General features: G+C 41.4%; 1 protein-coding gene across 1 annotated transcript in view; it reads left to right on the top strand.

The window, feature by feature from the left end:
- Positions 1-16,353, top strand: part of LOC146857017 (TGF-beta receptor type-2-like) — a 375,128-nt gene that overhangs the window by 241,432 nt on the left and 117,343 nt on the right. The window contains exon 2 of the mRNA XM_085647505.1: positions 16,041-16,191. Within this exon, the coding sequence (XP_085503631.1) occupies positions 16,041-16,191 (151 nt within the window). The remainder of the gene's footprint in view (positions 1-16,040; positions 16,192-16,353) is intronic.

Genomic DNA, 16,353 nt, shown 5'->3' with positions numbered 1-16,353 from the left:
ACCTACCCATGTTGCAGGATGCAGTATCATATGTGGCCAAAAAAGGTCACATTGGCATATGTAATACTGCAACCTGCAACATGGGTAGGTAATAACCATTGCCATTTATAATGCCAATAACTCCAAATCCAACAAATGTAAGACCTATTCCATTTGCAATGTGTGTTCTGTTTGTCAGCCAGATCCCAGAACTGGCACAGAAATAGCTGCCGGAACCAGGATCCAGCGACGTCACCCTACTTTCCAGCACTGGTGACAATAATTATAACACTCAAAAGTATTTCATTAAAATGTTTATGCTCAAACGTTCGTGCAAATAAAAGCTGTCCCTGCGGCAGAAATGTACTGTTCGTTTTAGTGGAAGGGCGCACTTTATGACACAATGGGCCCAATTCCGAACCCGTTGGGAAAGCATAGGTCCGTAATGCATTCCATACTACTCGGATCGGGGGAGTCCGACCGAACGAGTATGATGCATTTGAAGCATCCGGACACGATTCGGATGGACTCCCATCAACCTCAATGGGAGTACCAAACACATACACAGGCTTGCATTGACAAAACAGGTGTTTGGGGATAATCGTGCACCCTGTGGCAGGCACGCTTCGGTACCTGCCACACTGTGCATGGTTGGGAAGAGTGGACCCATGTATACCCCCACAGGCCTGATCCGGAGGGCCCCCTGTAAAGGGGGGCCTGCTACAGGCCCCCAAAGACCAATTCTGGAAGCCTTTTCGATCCAGGCAAACCGAATCGGAAAGGCTGTTCGAATCTTTCATCGTACTTGCTCGCTCGGAAAACCTAGTCCATAGAGCTGCACGAATCGGCTCTGGAAGGCTCTATCTCTCCGAATGCCTTCCGGAACTGATTCAATCAGCGTTAGGGTTTTCCAGGCACCGTACTTGGTTGTTCGGAACTGTGAACAATTCGGTCAGGAACAAGAGCTCCGTATCGGTTTAGCCAATTCCGAATCCAATTCGGAGCCCTTCCGAACAAGATCTCTATCGGGCCCAAAGAAGTACAAATGGGAGCATGAATCAGTTTTCTAACATGAAACACTTTGTCCAAAAGCCTGCTAACCTTCTGTCACCGTTTTGTACATCAATTGTTAACATCAAATGATGTTAGGCAGAATCAAGCAGATCTTGTGACATTCTCATGCAAAATATATGTAAATTTCACAAAATATTTTTGTTGTAGTGGTTGTGTAACAATTGCCGGTTGCCATTGTGTTGAAACTTGCACTTAGCTTTGTACCTCAAGTAGAAATCTCACGATGGGCAACACTTCCTCTCCTTACGCCATACCGCTAAACAGGCTTTTTTGCACTAGAATGCCCGATCACATCATTGATGAGTGACTCTTACTAAATCTTGCACTGCACAATTGTTTTAATATTCATTCAATGCATTGCTGCAGATTTTCACACAGCACAGCGTTGCATGATTGGTCATAAATCGAATCCTCAGTATATTACACGAGGTTCACGCCCACTCTCAGAAGTTCAAAGTAGAGATAAGAAAAAGGCAGCAGCACTGCAAAAAGGAAGTTCGGAAACAAATTCAAATTTCTTATGCAGTTAAAGTGGAAACTTGATAAGAATGTTATTTTACTCTCCAAAAAGAATATATGGACAAAAGTATTAACTCAGCAAAAATATGTCTTACACAACTATCTAAGGGGCATATTATCAAGAAACGGCGTTAAAATTATGCCCATGAGAATTCCCATAGAAGCCCATGTTCTGGTGTCAACATGGGCTTCTATTGGAATTCTCTGCGGCATATTATCAAGCCCATTATCGCCGCTTTCGCTGCAGTTTTCTGCTGCTAAACCGGCGATAATTTTTCAGTCCCTGATTTATCTGAAGATATGGAAACACCTTCTACGGATACAGGACCAAGATTTGCCCATTTTGCACAAATTCCTTTTTTGTAGTAACAATTGTCTGGAAAAATTAGATTCTATTTAGAATAGATGTGAATCCTAGGATATTTGATATGATACTCTGACAATTCTTTGAAGGGGTGTGTTCATTTTTTATTGTGCTTTCGTGTGGTCGAGCAAATTTGTGAAACTTTAGCCTATGGATGGTATGCAGAATTTACCAATTTTCCAAGACCAAGTTATGCATCATTCACAACTATTGTCATGGCTCTTCATCCAGCATTTCTTGCTCCAGGACATCCATTGGCAGGACATCTTAGAGTAGGACTTAGTTGCTTGTCAATTGACACTCTGCCATAATACTGGAAGGTGCGAGGGAGACTAACTGCTGAAAAAGAGTAAAGGGGGCTAGGCATGAAAGGTGCTGGCGGGCAGATGTTAAGTTCAGTTTGTGAGCAGGCAGGGTACGGATGAGCCGGAAAGCTAATTGTGTGGCCAGTCAAGGCCAGCCAATAATCTTTATTTGAGGTGATGGGGGGGCTGACAGTTGGGGAGGAGGCAAAAAATGCCATTCTTTCCATTGCCATCTGTGACACCTAAGGGGAACAGTTTAACGCTGCCAAGGATAGCTTCACACACTGCATTACTACTTGCATTTTCTAAAACAAAATTAGTAATTGTGAATCATTAGTTTCACATATTTGCAGACCACTAATTCTCTATAGAAAGATCTTAGTCTATTTTATTCCATCTTTCTTGTCTCAATTACGCTATCTTGTACTTTCTCCCCCTGTGTCTTCTTTTTTAAGGTCTCAGCTACAGATAGCTTTAAGTTTTCTATTGACCTATTGTGGACAATACTAATAGTTACTGACTTTGGGTCAGCCTGTTGCTGGTTGGCTTTCTTCTCAATCTCATTAGATTGCTTCTTATTCGATGGGTTCTCTTCATCTTGTGTTTGTACCTCCGCAGAGCTTCTTTCCCATGCTTATGATTTATTCATTTGTATCCTTTCCCTGATGGTATTTTTCTTTTGCTTTTAATACTAATGTGCTTTTTTGCTCCCTTAGCTGCTACTCCCCCCCTTCAAATCCCTGTAATCCCACCTTCACAGGATTTCTGTGTTGCTCATACCCTCCACCCAGATTGCCACACCACCCCTCCTAGTCCAGCTTTTTTAATTTTTATTTTTCAACTCCCACCAACCCTTAACGCTCCTTCGTTGCTCTCTCAGCCCCCAGAGCTCCCCTTTGTTCCCTAGCACTGTTAACATGACCCCCCCATCCAGTGTTACCTATAGTGCCTCCACCCACACATTCTTTTTTTTTTACAAAAGCACATTTTTGGGGGAGTTCCCTGCAGCTGCAATTTGCTGCCAGACTACGCCTTTCTTAAGAGACGCGTTTGCACACATTTTATGAATTATTTATGTTTTTTTTACTTTACCCCTTCAGTTGGGAATCCACTATATTGGAACAGTAACTTAAAAAATTTGTCAGTCACGATAGTGTGCATACATGTGTGGTAACACGAGTGGTACTACATGCACACCTATACATCATCACTTTGGGCAGCATATATAATGATGAATACGCGCATACACATCATTGCACTTTTTAGGTTGAGCGTGGGCAGCGCATGCGCTGCTCTGCGAGGCATGCTGTATTGAGGTATGGAATAGAAGCTCCGCCTATTTCCTGCCCATCTTTTCAATTGGCTCCTGTTACTGTCCTTTCAAAATTGTTGCTTATGATTGATAAATAGGCTTAGTAGTTCCTCCTTGGTACCGCCTTGTCTGCATTTGTAACCTCCCATGAGGACTGGACTTTTTACTTGTGTTGTTACACGGTCTGCTTTATGCACTCTGTGAGCACTATTTTCTTTAATGTTGGCGGTGCGCGTTTCTTTAGACTCTGCTCACTGTAACCTGAATACGGAGGGCATTGTTTAAAGAAAGAGGCGTGGCCACCATTAAAGTGGTCTCGCATTTGCTAAAGTTTGAGCTATTGGCATTATAAATAACAATGCTTTTTATATGTGTGTTGGGTAAAAACACATAAATGAAAGGCATTGTCATTTACACTGCCAATAGCTTAAGCTATCGCAAATGCAAGACCTGTTGCATTGAAAATGCTTGTTTTCTTTTTGTGATGCAGAGGAGCACCATCACAAACTTTGGCAAAGCCAATAAGTCTGTATTGGCAAAGCCAAAAAGCGAGACCTGTTGACTTTCTCAATGTTTGTTATGTATGGTAAGTGTCCATGGTGCATCTGTGTGGTTAAATGTTTTCCTACTTTGCTGACTAGAAAATTCTTTAGTAAAGCGTTACTTGTTACATAAATATTCACTGTATTAGGGATCATCATATTCTCTATAATGTGCTATTTGTCTTTAGAAATAACAATAAAAAGAAAAGTCACAAAAAGACTCTGCAACCTGAACCCCAGAATTGTTGTTGAAGAACTCTGCTACTGCAACAACCTCCCATAGTAAATAATGAAGGCTGGGACTTGGACTAAAGCTCATAAGAAATAAAGTCGAATTAAATAAAATTATTTAAAAAAAGCTTTACAATACTTAAAGATATAAATACATTTAATTTAGTGTTAAAAACATTATCTAAAAATAAAATATATTTTTTACTTTATTTTTTCTTAAATGTAAAAATAAATATAATATTACTTTCTATTAAAATTAAATTACGTTACTTTAAATAAATATATGCATCACTTTCATTAATTATTAAAACTTATTAAGAAAAAATATTTCAGGTAGAAATGTTTTAATTTAAACTTCAGAAAAATAATTAAAATGTAATATATTAAAATCATTACATTTTAAAATAAAATTGTTATTAATGCTGTAACTTTGTTATTTTGTTCTACATCTAAAATAAATATAAAAAATAATTTACATTAAAATTTCAAATAAAGCTTTTTAATTTTTCTTAAAAGTTATTCATCTTTTTAACCGTACCCTATAATTTACCGTAGGGAGATCTCCAAAACCAGACATTATTCTGCATGGATAAAGCTACTTCCTGTGCAATTCAACCAACTAAGGCAGTGTGTCCCACCTTTTTTCACTTTAAAAACAGATTAGCTCCAGCTGTTGTCAGGACACAAACCTTCCTACCAAAGATTTCTGAATGTCTCTGAGTGTTCTCAACTTCTGCAGTTGTCTCAACACTGTGATGCCTCATCGTACACCAGTGAGTAGGTGTATTCGTTCATAAATGTACACACAGGCGCAATTTTTTGTGTGAGTTAATTCAATCCATTTATAAGTGCAAGTTCACATTCTGTGAATGAAAAAAGTTATGTAATGTCATGATAAATATATTTATAGAGCACTCGATTACCTGAAGGTCTCTTGGTGCTAGCTCAGAGTTGGACAAAAACGAAAAAGAAGCCTGGGCCTAGTTGTTAAAAGTCTACTTTTTCAGCTCCTTTCTGAAGGCAAGCAAATTGGGGGGAGATATACTTTAAAAAAGGTTGCAAATTCCATGCCTTGGCCGTGCAGATGATGAAACTTCTGCCACCCCAGTTAGCTCTCTTAAATTTGGTAACCACAAGGGATTTAGCTCCCAAAGAACGAAGTGTTCTGTTGGGTTCCTGACATTTATAATTCTGCCTAAGGTGGTAGGGGCTTGTATTGTGAAGAGCCATAGAGGCTATACAAAGGCCTTACATTTGATGCGGAGCCTCACCGGGAGCCAATGAAGTTTTTGAATTTAGATTGTGACTGACTTAAATTTGGGTGTACCAGACAAATGCCTGGCTGTAAGTGTTTTGTAGCATTTGTAGTTTGTTGAGATGTTGTTGCTGTATGTTTAAGTAGAGTCCATTACAATAATCCAATTTTGACGGGATCAGTGAGGTGATAGCAGTTGTTTGTGACTCTTAAATGATGAGCTGAAGACTCTTTTTAATCATACTAAGGGTGAGGAAGATGGAGGCTGTGACTGAGTTTACCTGGTCACCAAAGGTGAGTTTGTTGTTCTTTTGAACGCCCACGTTTTTGGCTTTCCTCATCTGCGTGGGCAGTGAGCCGAATTCAACTAGCCACCAGGATGGCGAATTTGAATTTGCTCTGATAAATGATGCTGTTTCTACATCTTAGGAAAGCTTAGGTGTGCAAATAACTTTCTGAGTAGGGCACGCTATTAGTAACATTTGACTCCCTAATAGCTGGGTCGCACCACACAGAAGCTGCAGGTTTTTTACCCTCAGTATAATCCTGGGCCTTTATTCCACTCCTATCCCAATCTCTTGGAAAAATGTCTATGGGCATTCTGAAATCAAAATAGATAATTTCCACAGACTATGAATATGGACCACAGGGAAATGGACCGAAATTGCAAGTGCAACAACAATTTGAAGGTAAATACTATCCAACACTTCTTGTTTTGGTCAGATTTCTCCTGTGATTAGAAAATAGAAAACACTTAAGTTCTGCAGATTCTTGGTATTGCTGTTGGTGTGCAAAGTTTGCAGATGTTGGTTCTGCCATGGTCTGGAAGTTTTTTAACACTTTACCAACTTTGAGAACATCTTGAAATTGAAGGTGTTAAAAAAAAGTAGAACTATATATCCCCACCTGCTTTTTGCTAGAAAAACAACTCGTAAAACCAGCATTTTGTAAGAGAATTCTCCCACTTAAAAATATATTGTGGAAAAAATCTCCAGCAAAATGAAGCAAAGTTGTGTAAAGACTATAAACTTAACAAACTCACAAATTTTTAAGAAACATCTGTTTTGATTCATCACAATTGCTGCCTGAAACAATGTTGCGCTTAGAAGCCCTACGAAAGATTCTAGTACGAATGATGACTGACCCAACATCTACTTACCTTTCATATACATTGTTGTGTCAGAAAATTCCCAGATGGTTAATCTGCGTCTGGCAATTCGGTGTGCTATTTGAAGAGCAATGCTTTAGAAGTACTTACTCGAAGAAACACTACCATGCTTTTTGCTCTTCTGCAGTTTAAAAACCAAATGAACCAGCGTACAAATCTTCCTAAATGGGAAGCCATCTTGAAATCAAAGGGGATGCATTTCGGGTAATCTTGGGTTTGCCATGATATTGCACCACCAGGGGCTTGCCATCCTGCAATTATTTCCTTTGCAGATTTTATGCGAAATGGCCAAACAAAATACACGAAATGCCAATCTAGCATATTTTGCAGAATTTTCTTTTTAGTATATATTCCTGCATTCATTTTGGAAGCGAGAACACATTTCCAGGCATAGGTATTTTGCCTTTCATAGTCGCCATCTTGATTGAAACAGACCCGCAGTGTTTGGGGCCTTTGTGTTAGGTAATAGAAATGAAAGAAATAAAAGGAATAATCAGTGCTGGCAGGGCATTATATACAGTGGACCCACCGCAGTCAGGTATGGGGTTGGTACGTGTGTCAACAGATACCTCAGGGGCATACTGGATTGAGGCTGGGATGGGGTTTCCGAAGAGGGGATGTGAACATACCTGACCACCAGACCTCCGCGCGCCTGAGCAATCTAGGAACATTGATTAGATCACTATCTGTGAATAAGTGCAACAGTAAGTAATAATCACTTTAAAATTAGGATGGTCATATGTAAGAATACGTTACTTTTCTGTGTTGATAATTTTTCAGTGTTGATCACTTTCATAAATTCACATGGGTGCATCTTTCCTCATTTTTTGATTTCTGTTGTGGTGTGTAAAGTGCATGCAAAGTCAGACATTCCTGGCGCATGTCTATCCACACAGGTGTGCAGACCATTGCTTCTCCGTGTTAGGGCTAACTTAACTCGTTTTGGGCCAGACGTGCCAAAGGGGTTTACCCACTCTGAGTCTACGGGAAAATGCTTTAGTGCATATGGCCTTTGGGTGATGGTAGGAGGGTTGCCTCTCGGGATGTACTGCTTTATTTATTACCAACCAAAGACGGTTCCGCCATCATCTGGATCCTGCAGGAAGGACAGCAGTTACGGACTCAGGCATCATATACTGAAGGAGAGACACCAGTGGCGACCCAGACACCATATACTGAAGGAGAGACACCAGTGGTGACCCAGACACCATATACTGAAGGAGAGACACCAGTGGCGGACTCAGGCACATCTACTGAAGGAGAGACACCAGTGGCGGACTCAGGCACATATACTGAAGGAGAGACACCAGTGGCGGACCCAGGCACCATATACTAAAGGAGAGACACCAGTGGCGACCCAGGCACCATATACTGAAGGAGAGACACCAGTGGCGGACTCAGGCACCATATACTGAAGGAGAGAGACCACTGGCGGACTCAGGCACCATATACTGAAGGAGAAACACCAGTGGCGACTCAGGCACCATATACTAAAGTAGAAACACCAGTGGCGGACTCATGCACCATATACTGAAGTAAAGTTGGTCTCAAATGTTGGCTGAAGAATATGGATTTGAAGACCACAAAGGGCAGGTGCGGATGATAGAAAAATACACTCTTTGAACAAAAGGTAAGTTCTGTAGGTGGCTCGCCGCCAGTTCAAGAAATCCGCTGTTACTGGAACAGCTTATCTGGGGCTCTGATTTGGTTTTGAAGCAAGGTGATGGCACTGAGCTCCCTGTGGCAAGCACTCTCCCTAAGATTGTTCTCTGGGACCCTCAGTTCAAATCCACTTTAGAGAGCTGGAATGGGCATTTATAAAGTCTACTGAGTCACTCTGTGCTCTGTGCTGATGGCCTCACAACCATTGCACGAGCTGTCTTAAGTAGAGCTCAAAGATGAGTTGAAGTGGTCAATTTTCTTTCCTGGGCTTCATTTACCGGATCTTTGCATTCTTTGTAGTCTTGGTTCTGTTCAGATCATCCGATTGGACTAAGTGAGCGGATAACTTTATTTTATAGCTGAATTAGTTCAGTTGTTTTAAATTATCAGCCAGGTCCAGAGTTGAGGTATGAGGTAGCCCCCACATGTCTATGCCGTCCAAAAACCACATCAGAAACCAAAGAAATCCTAAAGTGTTGGGCCTGGGGAAGACCATTTACAACAAGTTGCTGGGAAAGTAGGACAAGGGCAGAGCCAAAACTCTCCGGAGTTGTTTCCTCTCAATATTATTTTAATGTTCAGGACAGAAACACGGCGCACTTTACAGGAAAGTTGCTAATGCTTTAAATTGAAATATATCATAATGCTGTGTGTCAAGGACAGCAGAGTGGAGAGAATGAAACAATTAATTTTCTGACATATATTCCTACATATTTCCACTTTTTCGCAAATAAAGAGATTGCGGTACAGGCATATAATGTGATTTGCTTAAGATCACACAAATTGGTCAAGGGTAAAAAATACCTCAAACCTGACATAAGGAATGTGTTGAGGCTGACGGGTGCCAATGGCTATTGTGGAGTGGGGCACTGAAGACTGAACATGGCCAAGGACTGCTTTAACACACATTTCTTGTTTTTCAAAAAGCATGCGGTATAAAAAGATATAACAGGTGACATGCTACAGGTTTCTAGTCACATTTACAATCTCTGCTCCCTCAATTATACTATGTGCCCATAATACATAGTTACTGTCATTCCTCTTTTACATATATACGTACACATAAATATTATTGTGTGACAGTAGTACCACTAAATTGCGTTACACTTTTTATTCGAAAATATTTTATTTTGATATTAGTTTTGAAATCATTTCCTAGAGTTCACCAGATTCCAAGAGCCACCTGTGCACCATATGTGCTTCCACATGTTAAGCCTGAACAACATTACATAGCATTTTTATAGCACAAGCCTGCCTCAAGGGCATTGAAACACTTTACAACAGAGCCGGAGTATGTCACACATGTTTTTTCCCTTTTAGGTACAGGGAGACTAGGAGATATGCCCAGAAGCACAAGATGTTGAGCCGAGGATGGGATTTGAACCTGGTTACCATCTTGTAAAGTCAGCAGCTCCAGTCACTAGGCCACAGCTGTTCCCTTAAAACATGTCTTTTGAAGACAGTTTCTGAGCACCATTTAACATGGGTGTCTTCATTGGAATTTTCCAATTTGACTAAGTAGGCTCTGCATTCTGTTTGATTTTTCGTTGAAATATTCTGTACATGATGTTTATATACAGTGTGTCATCATCTTTTCTCTCTCGCCTGCAGTACAATGTGGATGGGCGTTATTGGGCTGTTCTTCACCTCATACAATGCTTAATAAATAAATATATAAATACCTCAAAGCACAAATTTCTCAAAAATATTTGCAACCATCTTTACCCAACTCTCCTATTGCATCATGTGTATATTTGAGTCACAACAACAATAGCAGGTTCAAGACTGATCTATGATCTTAGCATTAAAGACAGACCAAAGTGATAATTGGTGTTGTGTGCAGTATGCACAAACATCAATCACGCAAAAGGTGACGAGAGGACTGCTTGCAAAATGGCAATCGCTCGGAGTAGCATTCTAACCCATCGTTTTTCACCCACTAGACACTCCTGACAAAGGCCGGCCTTAGGCAAATCTGTAGTGACCCGGCTCCTCTTGGGAGCAGTCCATCCCAAACTGCTAGACGAGGCCCCATCCAGAAGGGAACACAACGGACCCTTGACCGGTTTTGGCCATGTTAGGTCTTGTCAGTGCAATATAGCTCGCTTTCTGTGACACAGTGAGCAAGGCACCCACATCTGGATAGATACTTGACCACTTAGGGCTTAAGATTAGTCATATGAAAGGTGACGGGAAGAATGCTTGCAGTAAGTCTATCCACTAGCAATTGCTCAGGGTAGCATTCCAACTCAACCTTTTTGCAAATCAGTACTGGCCATGCTCCACTTGGGAATGTCCATCCTGAACTGTCAGTCAAGGCCCCTTTCAGAAGGAAACACAAGCAAACCCAGATCGGTTTCGGCCAGTACTCCACAAAGCCATCACTAATTCAAGTTTAGCCAGATTGGTCACTACCTGGCCCAAACTAAAGACGGCTTACTTATCCACCCTGGTACTTGACCAGATTGTTCCTTTGGTGTGTCTCTAAACCTCGGTGAGCTTGTGCAAATTGGCACCACATATGGTGTGCGTCCTTGTGCTAACAGGCTGAGCGTGTATAGTGAAGAGAGGCCATGGTGCCTGCTTGGATCCTATGAAACTCACCAAGTCTTACAGAAATGGCAGAGCCCATCTTTTGTAAGAAATCACATGGTCACATGTTGCTTCCTCATGTTGATTCCTCCGCTGTTCATAGTATGAGCCGCTACCTATTGAATGTGTCCAAGACAATGGAGAACTAACGGATCGTTTTGCTCCTCACTGTGCAGGGTGCTGGCGTTATAGTAGCGTACATTGATAACAACCAATTCTTGACTGCGAAAATTCCTAGAATGGCTAAGAATACTGTGGAAATTATACAAATGATACAACATTCGATTGTCCAACTCAACTACTCTGTAATTTTCTGAATTTCTGATTGCAGCAATACAACCCACACATTTGTTACACCTCTTTTTAGTGTTGTGTGTGGGCATGACATCTTGATAATACTCTAAGAATCTCAAAGCTCAACCAAAGCATGTAACAGAAGTCCAGGATTTCTTTTCACATTTAAAAAATGTAAAACAATTGCAGTGTTGGATTTACCATGATCAACATGCAACAAAGATGCTCGGTGTTTTCTTGGTTTCACCAATTCTTAACGGCAAATTATTGCAAACTTTGCAGGCTACTCGCGACATGGCTCAAACCCTAGGAAAAGAAATATAGACGAAAGATGTGGTATTTGGTGGCAATAAGGCTTCGGGCTAATAGTGCCTTAAAGGCAACACATAGAGCATTTAACAGTGCACCCATGTTGAAACAGCCATATCCGTCTGGGCAGTTTACGTTCGAACCAGATGCTCTGACAGAGTTGTGACTGCTGCATTATTTATTACACCTGGAAGAGAGACAATCATCTGGAGCACCTGGTTATGTGCCTGGACAGCCTGTGAACAATGGTATTCTGTCAGAGAGCGGGAACTGTTAGCCAGAACAAAATGCCTGTCCCAATGAAGACATTTGAAGCCTGATTACAGATAGCCTATCAAATCGTGATTTGCTTCGCAAACACCTGACATGTGACCATGTGCCTGCAATAAAGTTTGCACCCTTTATTAGGTTTTGGTAGGAAACATGCTAGAATTAAAAAGAGGGGAAAAGCAGAATTTACCGGGACATACAGATTTTGGTGGAGTAAGCACCCACATCCTCATGCTATTCCACCAAAAGTCAGATTTTTATCCATACCCATAGGCTTAAAAGAACTATTTGATATTCATATAGACCAATGCAACCTATAGTTCATAACTAACGTCCGTTGTAGAAACAGCTGGCAAACTATGTGGAGTTACTTTTTCCCTATTTCAATTTATCATCATATCAACAGGGACACTGCGACTGATGCTTTATCCCGTCGCCATCCTCAGAACAAGGTCAGAACGTGGTCCCACATGCCAGTGTTTTCAGTCTCTTGAGATCATTACTTGATATAGTCATAAAAACCAAGAAAACCATCACTATATGAAGAGCTAGACTGTGCAGCTGATTAATCCCCGTTCACAAGGCACAATATGGACATGGCACACACACCTTTGTTATAAAATTCAGTAACAATAGCTAGCCTACGTGGCAAACTAAGTACCAAACCAATTCTCCCTTTGGAGACCAGTATTAAAGAAAGACATTACACAACATGGAAAGTCATGTGGCTTGTGCTCCCAAAATCAAATCATATGTCAAACTCTGTGGGTTAACTCAACCACTAACCATCTAACCATTCCTCCAAAACGTTGGTGTGTTGTCAGTGTAGATTTTACTGTTAATTTGCCTCCTTTCAATAACTATACAGTTATGATGTCATAGTGAACATTTAACCCTTCATAAAGAAACCATCCACTGCTTCAATGGCTCAGAGCTGTATTAAAAACATTTTTAATTTGCATGGTCTTCCTCGTGCCATTTTTCCAGACCGTGGTGCTCAAAACTATGGGTCGCACTGGTCATTTATCCCTCTGGGCATTTCCCACGGGCTGGAGCCATTGGAGGTCAATTTTTGAAGGCCAGTGGCCACCTTTGTCACTCTCTCCAGCTCACAAGGGTTTATTTCAGCATGCACATCGGGGAGGGTGAGGCAGAGGGAGTGAGGGAAATAGAGAGAGAGGGGCACAGAGAGAGATAGAGTGAGAGAGATAGAGAGAGAGAGAGAGAGAGAGAGAGAGAGAGAGAGAGAGTGAACATTTTTGCCAGGACTGATTTTGATTCCCCATCCAGCCCTAGGCAGTGCTACACAGAGCAACTGGGTGTTTTACCTGCATGAACAGTTGTCCTCGCCCCACCAAGCTTACATTTCTATTGTACGTAAAAAGTCCATCCTCCCATGTTCCCTTACTCTTTTGCTTCTATGTATTACTACATTGTGCATGTTGCTGCTGACTTTCTTGGACAGTTAGATAATCATTATTTAAAAACTGAAACAAGCTAAGGTAGCTGACAACGAGACTGGGTGCTGCATTTCTCACGTCTTCCCACGCATGATTATTATTTTAATTTAGATCCGTCACACTTGGTGCCTTTTTGATCCTTAGGAAAGTCTTTGCATCCTCAGTCTCCTCCCTTTCTGCCTACTTGGATGGTTGACCATGTTTTTCACATCTCCCAGCTTAATCCTTCCATGGAAGACATTTTCATTGGCTTACTGCTGCCTCTCCTCCTATGCGAGTCATTGACCATCCAGACTACAGAGCTGCATACATCTGTGAGTCACGCTTCCACCATGTGCATCTCCAGTCCCTGCTTGTCTGAAACTGGCATCCAATGTGCAAGCCATATTTGTAGCCCTCGTCCTCTGTTTATGTCCCCTTTCTGGTGTGCAGATTTTATTGTGTCTTTTCAAACAATCCTGGGGCTTCAGAGAGTGGAATATTGCTGCACTACAGGCTGCAGGGCACCTGGGCACCCTGCTGTCATGGAAGGTGCCACAGAATCTCAATGATCTGCTACACCCTCATCCTCCAGTCCAATAGCCCCCCCCCCCAGCCCCTCAGCTGTCTCCTACTGTTACCTGTCAGTCAGGACAACAAATGTTGGCTGTCAAGGATGTTCTCTGGTCATCTCTTGCCAATCTGCGAGTCTCCGCTATGTCAATCTTTCATTCCATTGACTTCCATTAGTACAGTCAGTGACATCACAAATGGGTGCTTAGTCTCCAGGACACACCACACAGAGATAACATATATATGTTTCTCTACCATCAATCATCCTTTCCTCCTGCCACCCTGCGGTCCCTTGGCTTAGCCCTCGTGATCAGAGCTCCGAGAGATGCAACAGCTCAGGGGGAACCCATGGTGGCTCTAAATTTGTTCCTGCTCTAAACGCAGACTTTTCTTGAACCCCTGTTTTACACTGATAGAATATCCGCTTTGTACCTCCACCCTCATATCACTCATACCCTTCCGCCTCACACTTACTCTTGAAGCCTCTTAAAAGTTTCAGCTTGCAATTTATTTAATGTTACCTTTAAGGTTTATTGTGATGCAAAAATATAACACAAAGTCCTTTTTGGTCTTTTCTAGAGGATGTCCTCCCAAACCCGGCTCAGATATTTGGCTCGCATTCAGAATTTCGAGAAACATTGTGAGGAAGTAATAAGCAAATCCGTGTGTCAGTCATTTTTAATATACATTTTCGAGTAAAAGTGCCAAGGGCCCAATGCAATATTTTAGCTCGCTCACAATATTTACCATTTTATGTCTAAGTATTAACTGTTATTTCATATTTCCGGACCAAAATTATTTTACTCATGGGGGCTCTACTTAAAAAATGTTACATGTTTTCTGTCTAGGAAAGCACCAGGCTATGGCAATATTAGAATTCCTAGTACTTCAGTACCTTTCATCCTGGAAATCATATTTCTAAGGAACTGAGGTGAAACGGGAAGCCACTCTCAAAGAGGGTGGACGATTGTGATCAGAAAATAACTAGTAAAAATAACTAGTGAAGCAGCGCTTTCCAATCTTAAGTATATTCCCAGAAGAAGAATTACTGTGTCACACTTACTTTAAAATGTAAATTAGCTGTAATCCTCTCCTGAGCGGAAACAAAAACATAACATGTATAAGGGATTTGATAAACGAAAAGGAGTAAGTGGACACTCTGAAACTGTAAGTACCATGAAGGCAAATGAAGAAAAAAAAAATGAAACAGACCACTGCTGCCTATCCTCAATGGAGGCAGATGTTTGAAAAATGAGAAGAGAACAAAGGTAGTTTGTTTGAGTGCCGTCACACCACCGTTTTTGCAGCGGTACCTAAACACATTAGCCCTTCAGTTAAAATGGTGCAGTGTAGTCAAGTTTGAAGTATCATCTGATAGGTCAAGGGTAGTTTGAACTCACCAAGGCTAACCACGTCCATCACAAAAGGAAATTTAGGGTGAATGCCTATGACAGAACTCTTACTTGTTGTTCTAGGTGTATTGTTATGCCAATGAGGCTTTCTACCCTCACAGTTGCTGGTTGTGGTTCTACACTGCGCTACTGATTCATGATGCGGCTATATGATCGATGTGTATGTTTTCCCGTCTGCTCTTTCTTAGGCATGTTTTCTTGCCCTACTTGATTCCACACCCTTGTCTTCTTTCCCTCACTCTCCCTGTCCTGCCCCACTCCCCCTGTTGCTAGTCTTGATGCTATTTGCAGCCGCCACTGATCATTATGATTGACTTTGTATGGATCAGCCTCGCCCTTGACTACAGAGGATCCGACTTCCAAGGGCTGATTGCCGCCACAATCGCGCCGCGTGATGGTTCCTCTCACATGCCTGCTGAGCGGTGGTCTTCCTTTACTGTAATTATGCAGAATTTTCCCTGAAAATAGAAATAAAGGTTTCAAAAAAACAAAAAACGCTCTTTGCAATCTACATGAAACAATCCAAATGAAAATATCTTTATGTTGGGTTTATTAAACTACCAGTTGCATAACTTTGACTATGTTAGCCTACAGAAAGAGTCAGACCACGACCAAGTTCAACAACTAAAAATTAAACAGTAAATCAAGATGGCTCTATGAAGGAAGTGTTTAATCATTAGCTTCAGAGGTGCAGTTTTGATTGAAGTGACTTATGTATTTGTTTTTGTTTTTATTTGTAGTTTTCCACACCTACGCGCGAAGAAATCTGAAGACCAACCTGTGTAAATGGTGCAACTATTCACACCCTGTGTGCGAGGGCAAGGTGTGCTACACCAACTGCTCCTTTAATTCCTACTGTGAAAGTGCAGATGAGATCTGCGTGACCATATGGTAAGTCAACATTTATTTTAATATGGAGACACAGAGCTTCTTTACCAGTGCCCCAGATAATTCAGATGCGCTCAGTAACACAAGTCGGAAATACACGTTCTGCGACTTTGCCATGGACCCTGTGACTTCCTATGGTTTATTTCACCTGCTGAAATCCGAATT

This window comes from Triturus cristatus, chromosome 3_2, assembly GCF_964204655.1.
Source record: "Triturus cristatus chromosome 3_2, aTriCri1.1, whole genome shotgun sequence".
NCBI classification, from domain to species: Eukaryota; Metazoa; Chordata; class Amphibia; order Caudata; family Salamandridae; genus Triturus; species Triturus cristatus.
Note: the sequence above shows the minus strand (reverse complement) of the source record. Positions and strands in the feature narration are given on the sequence as shown.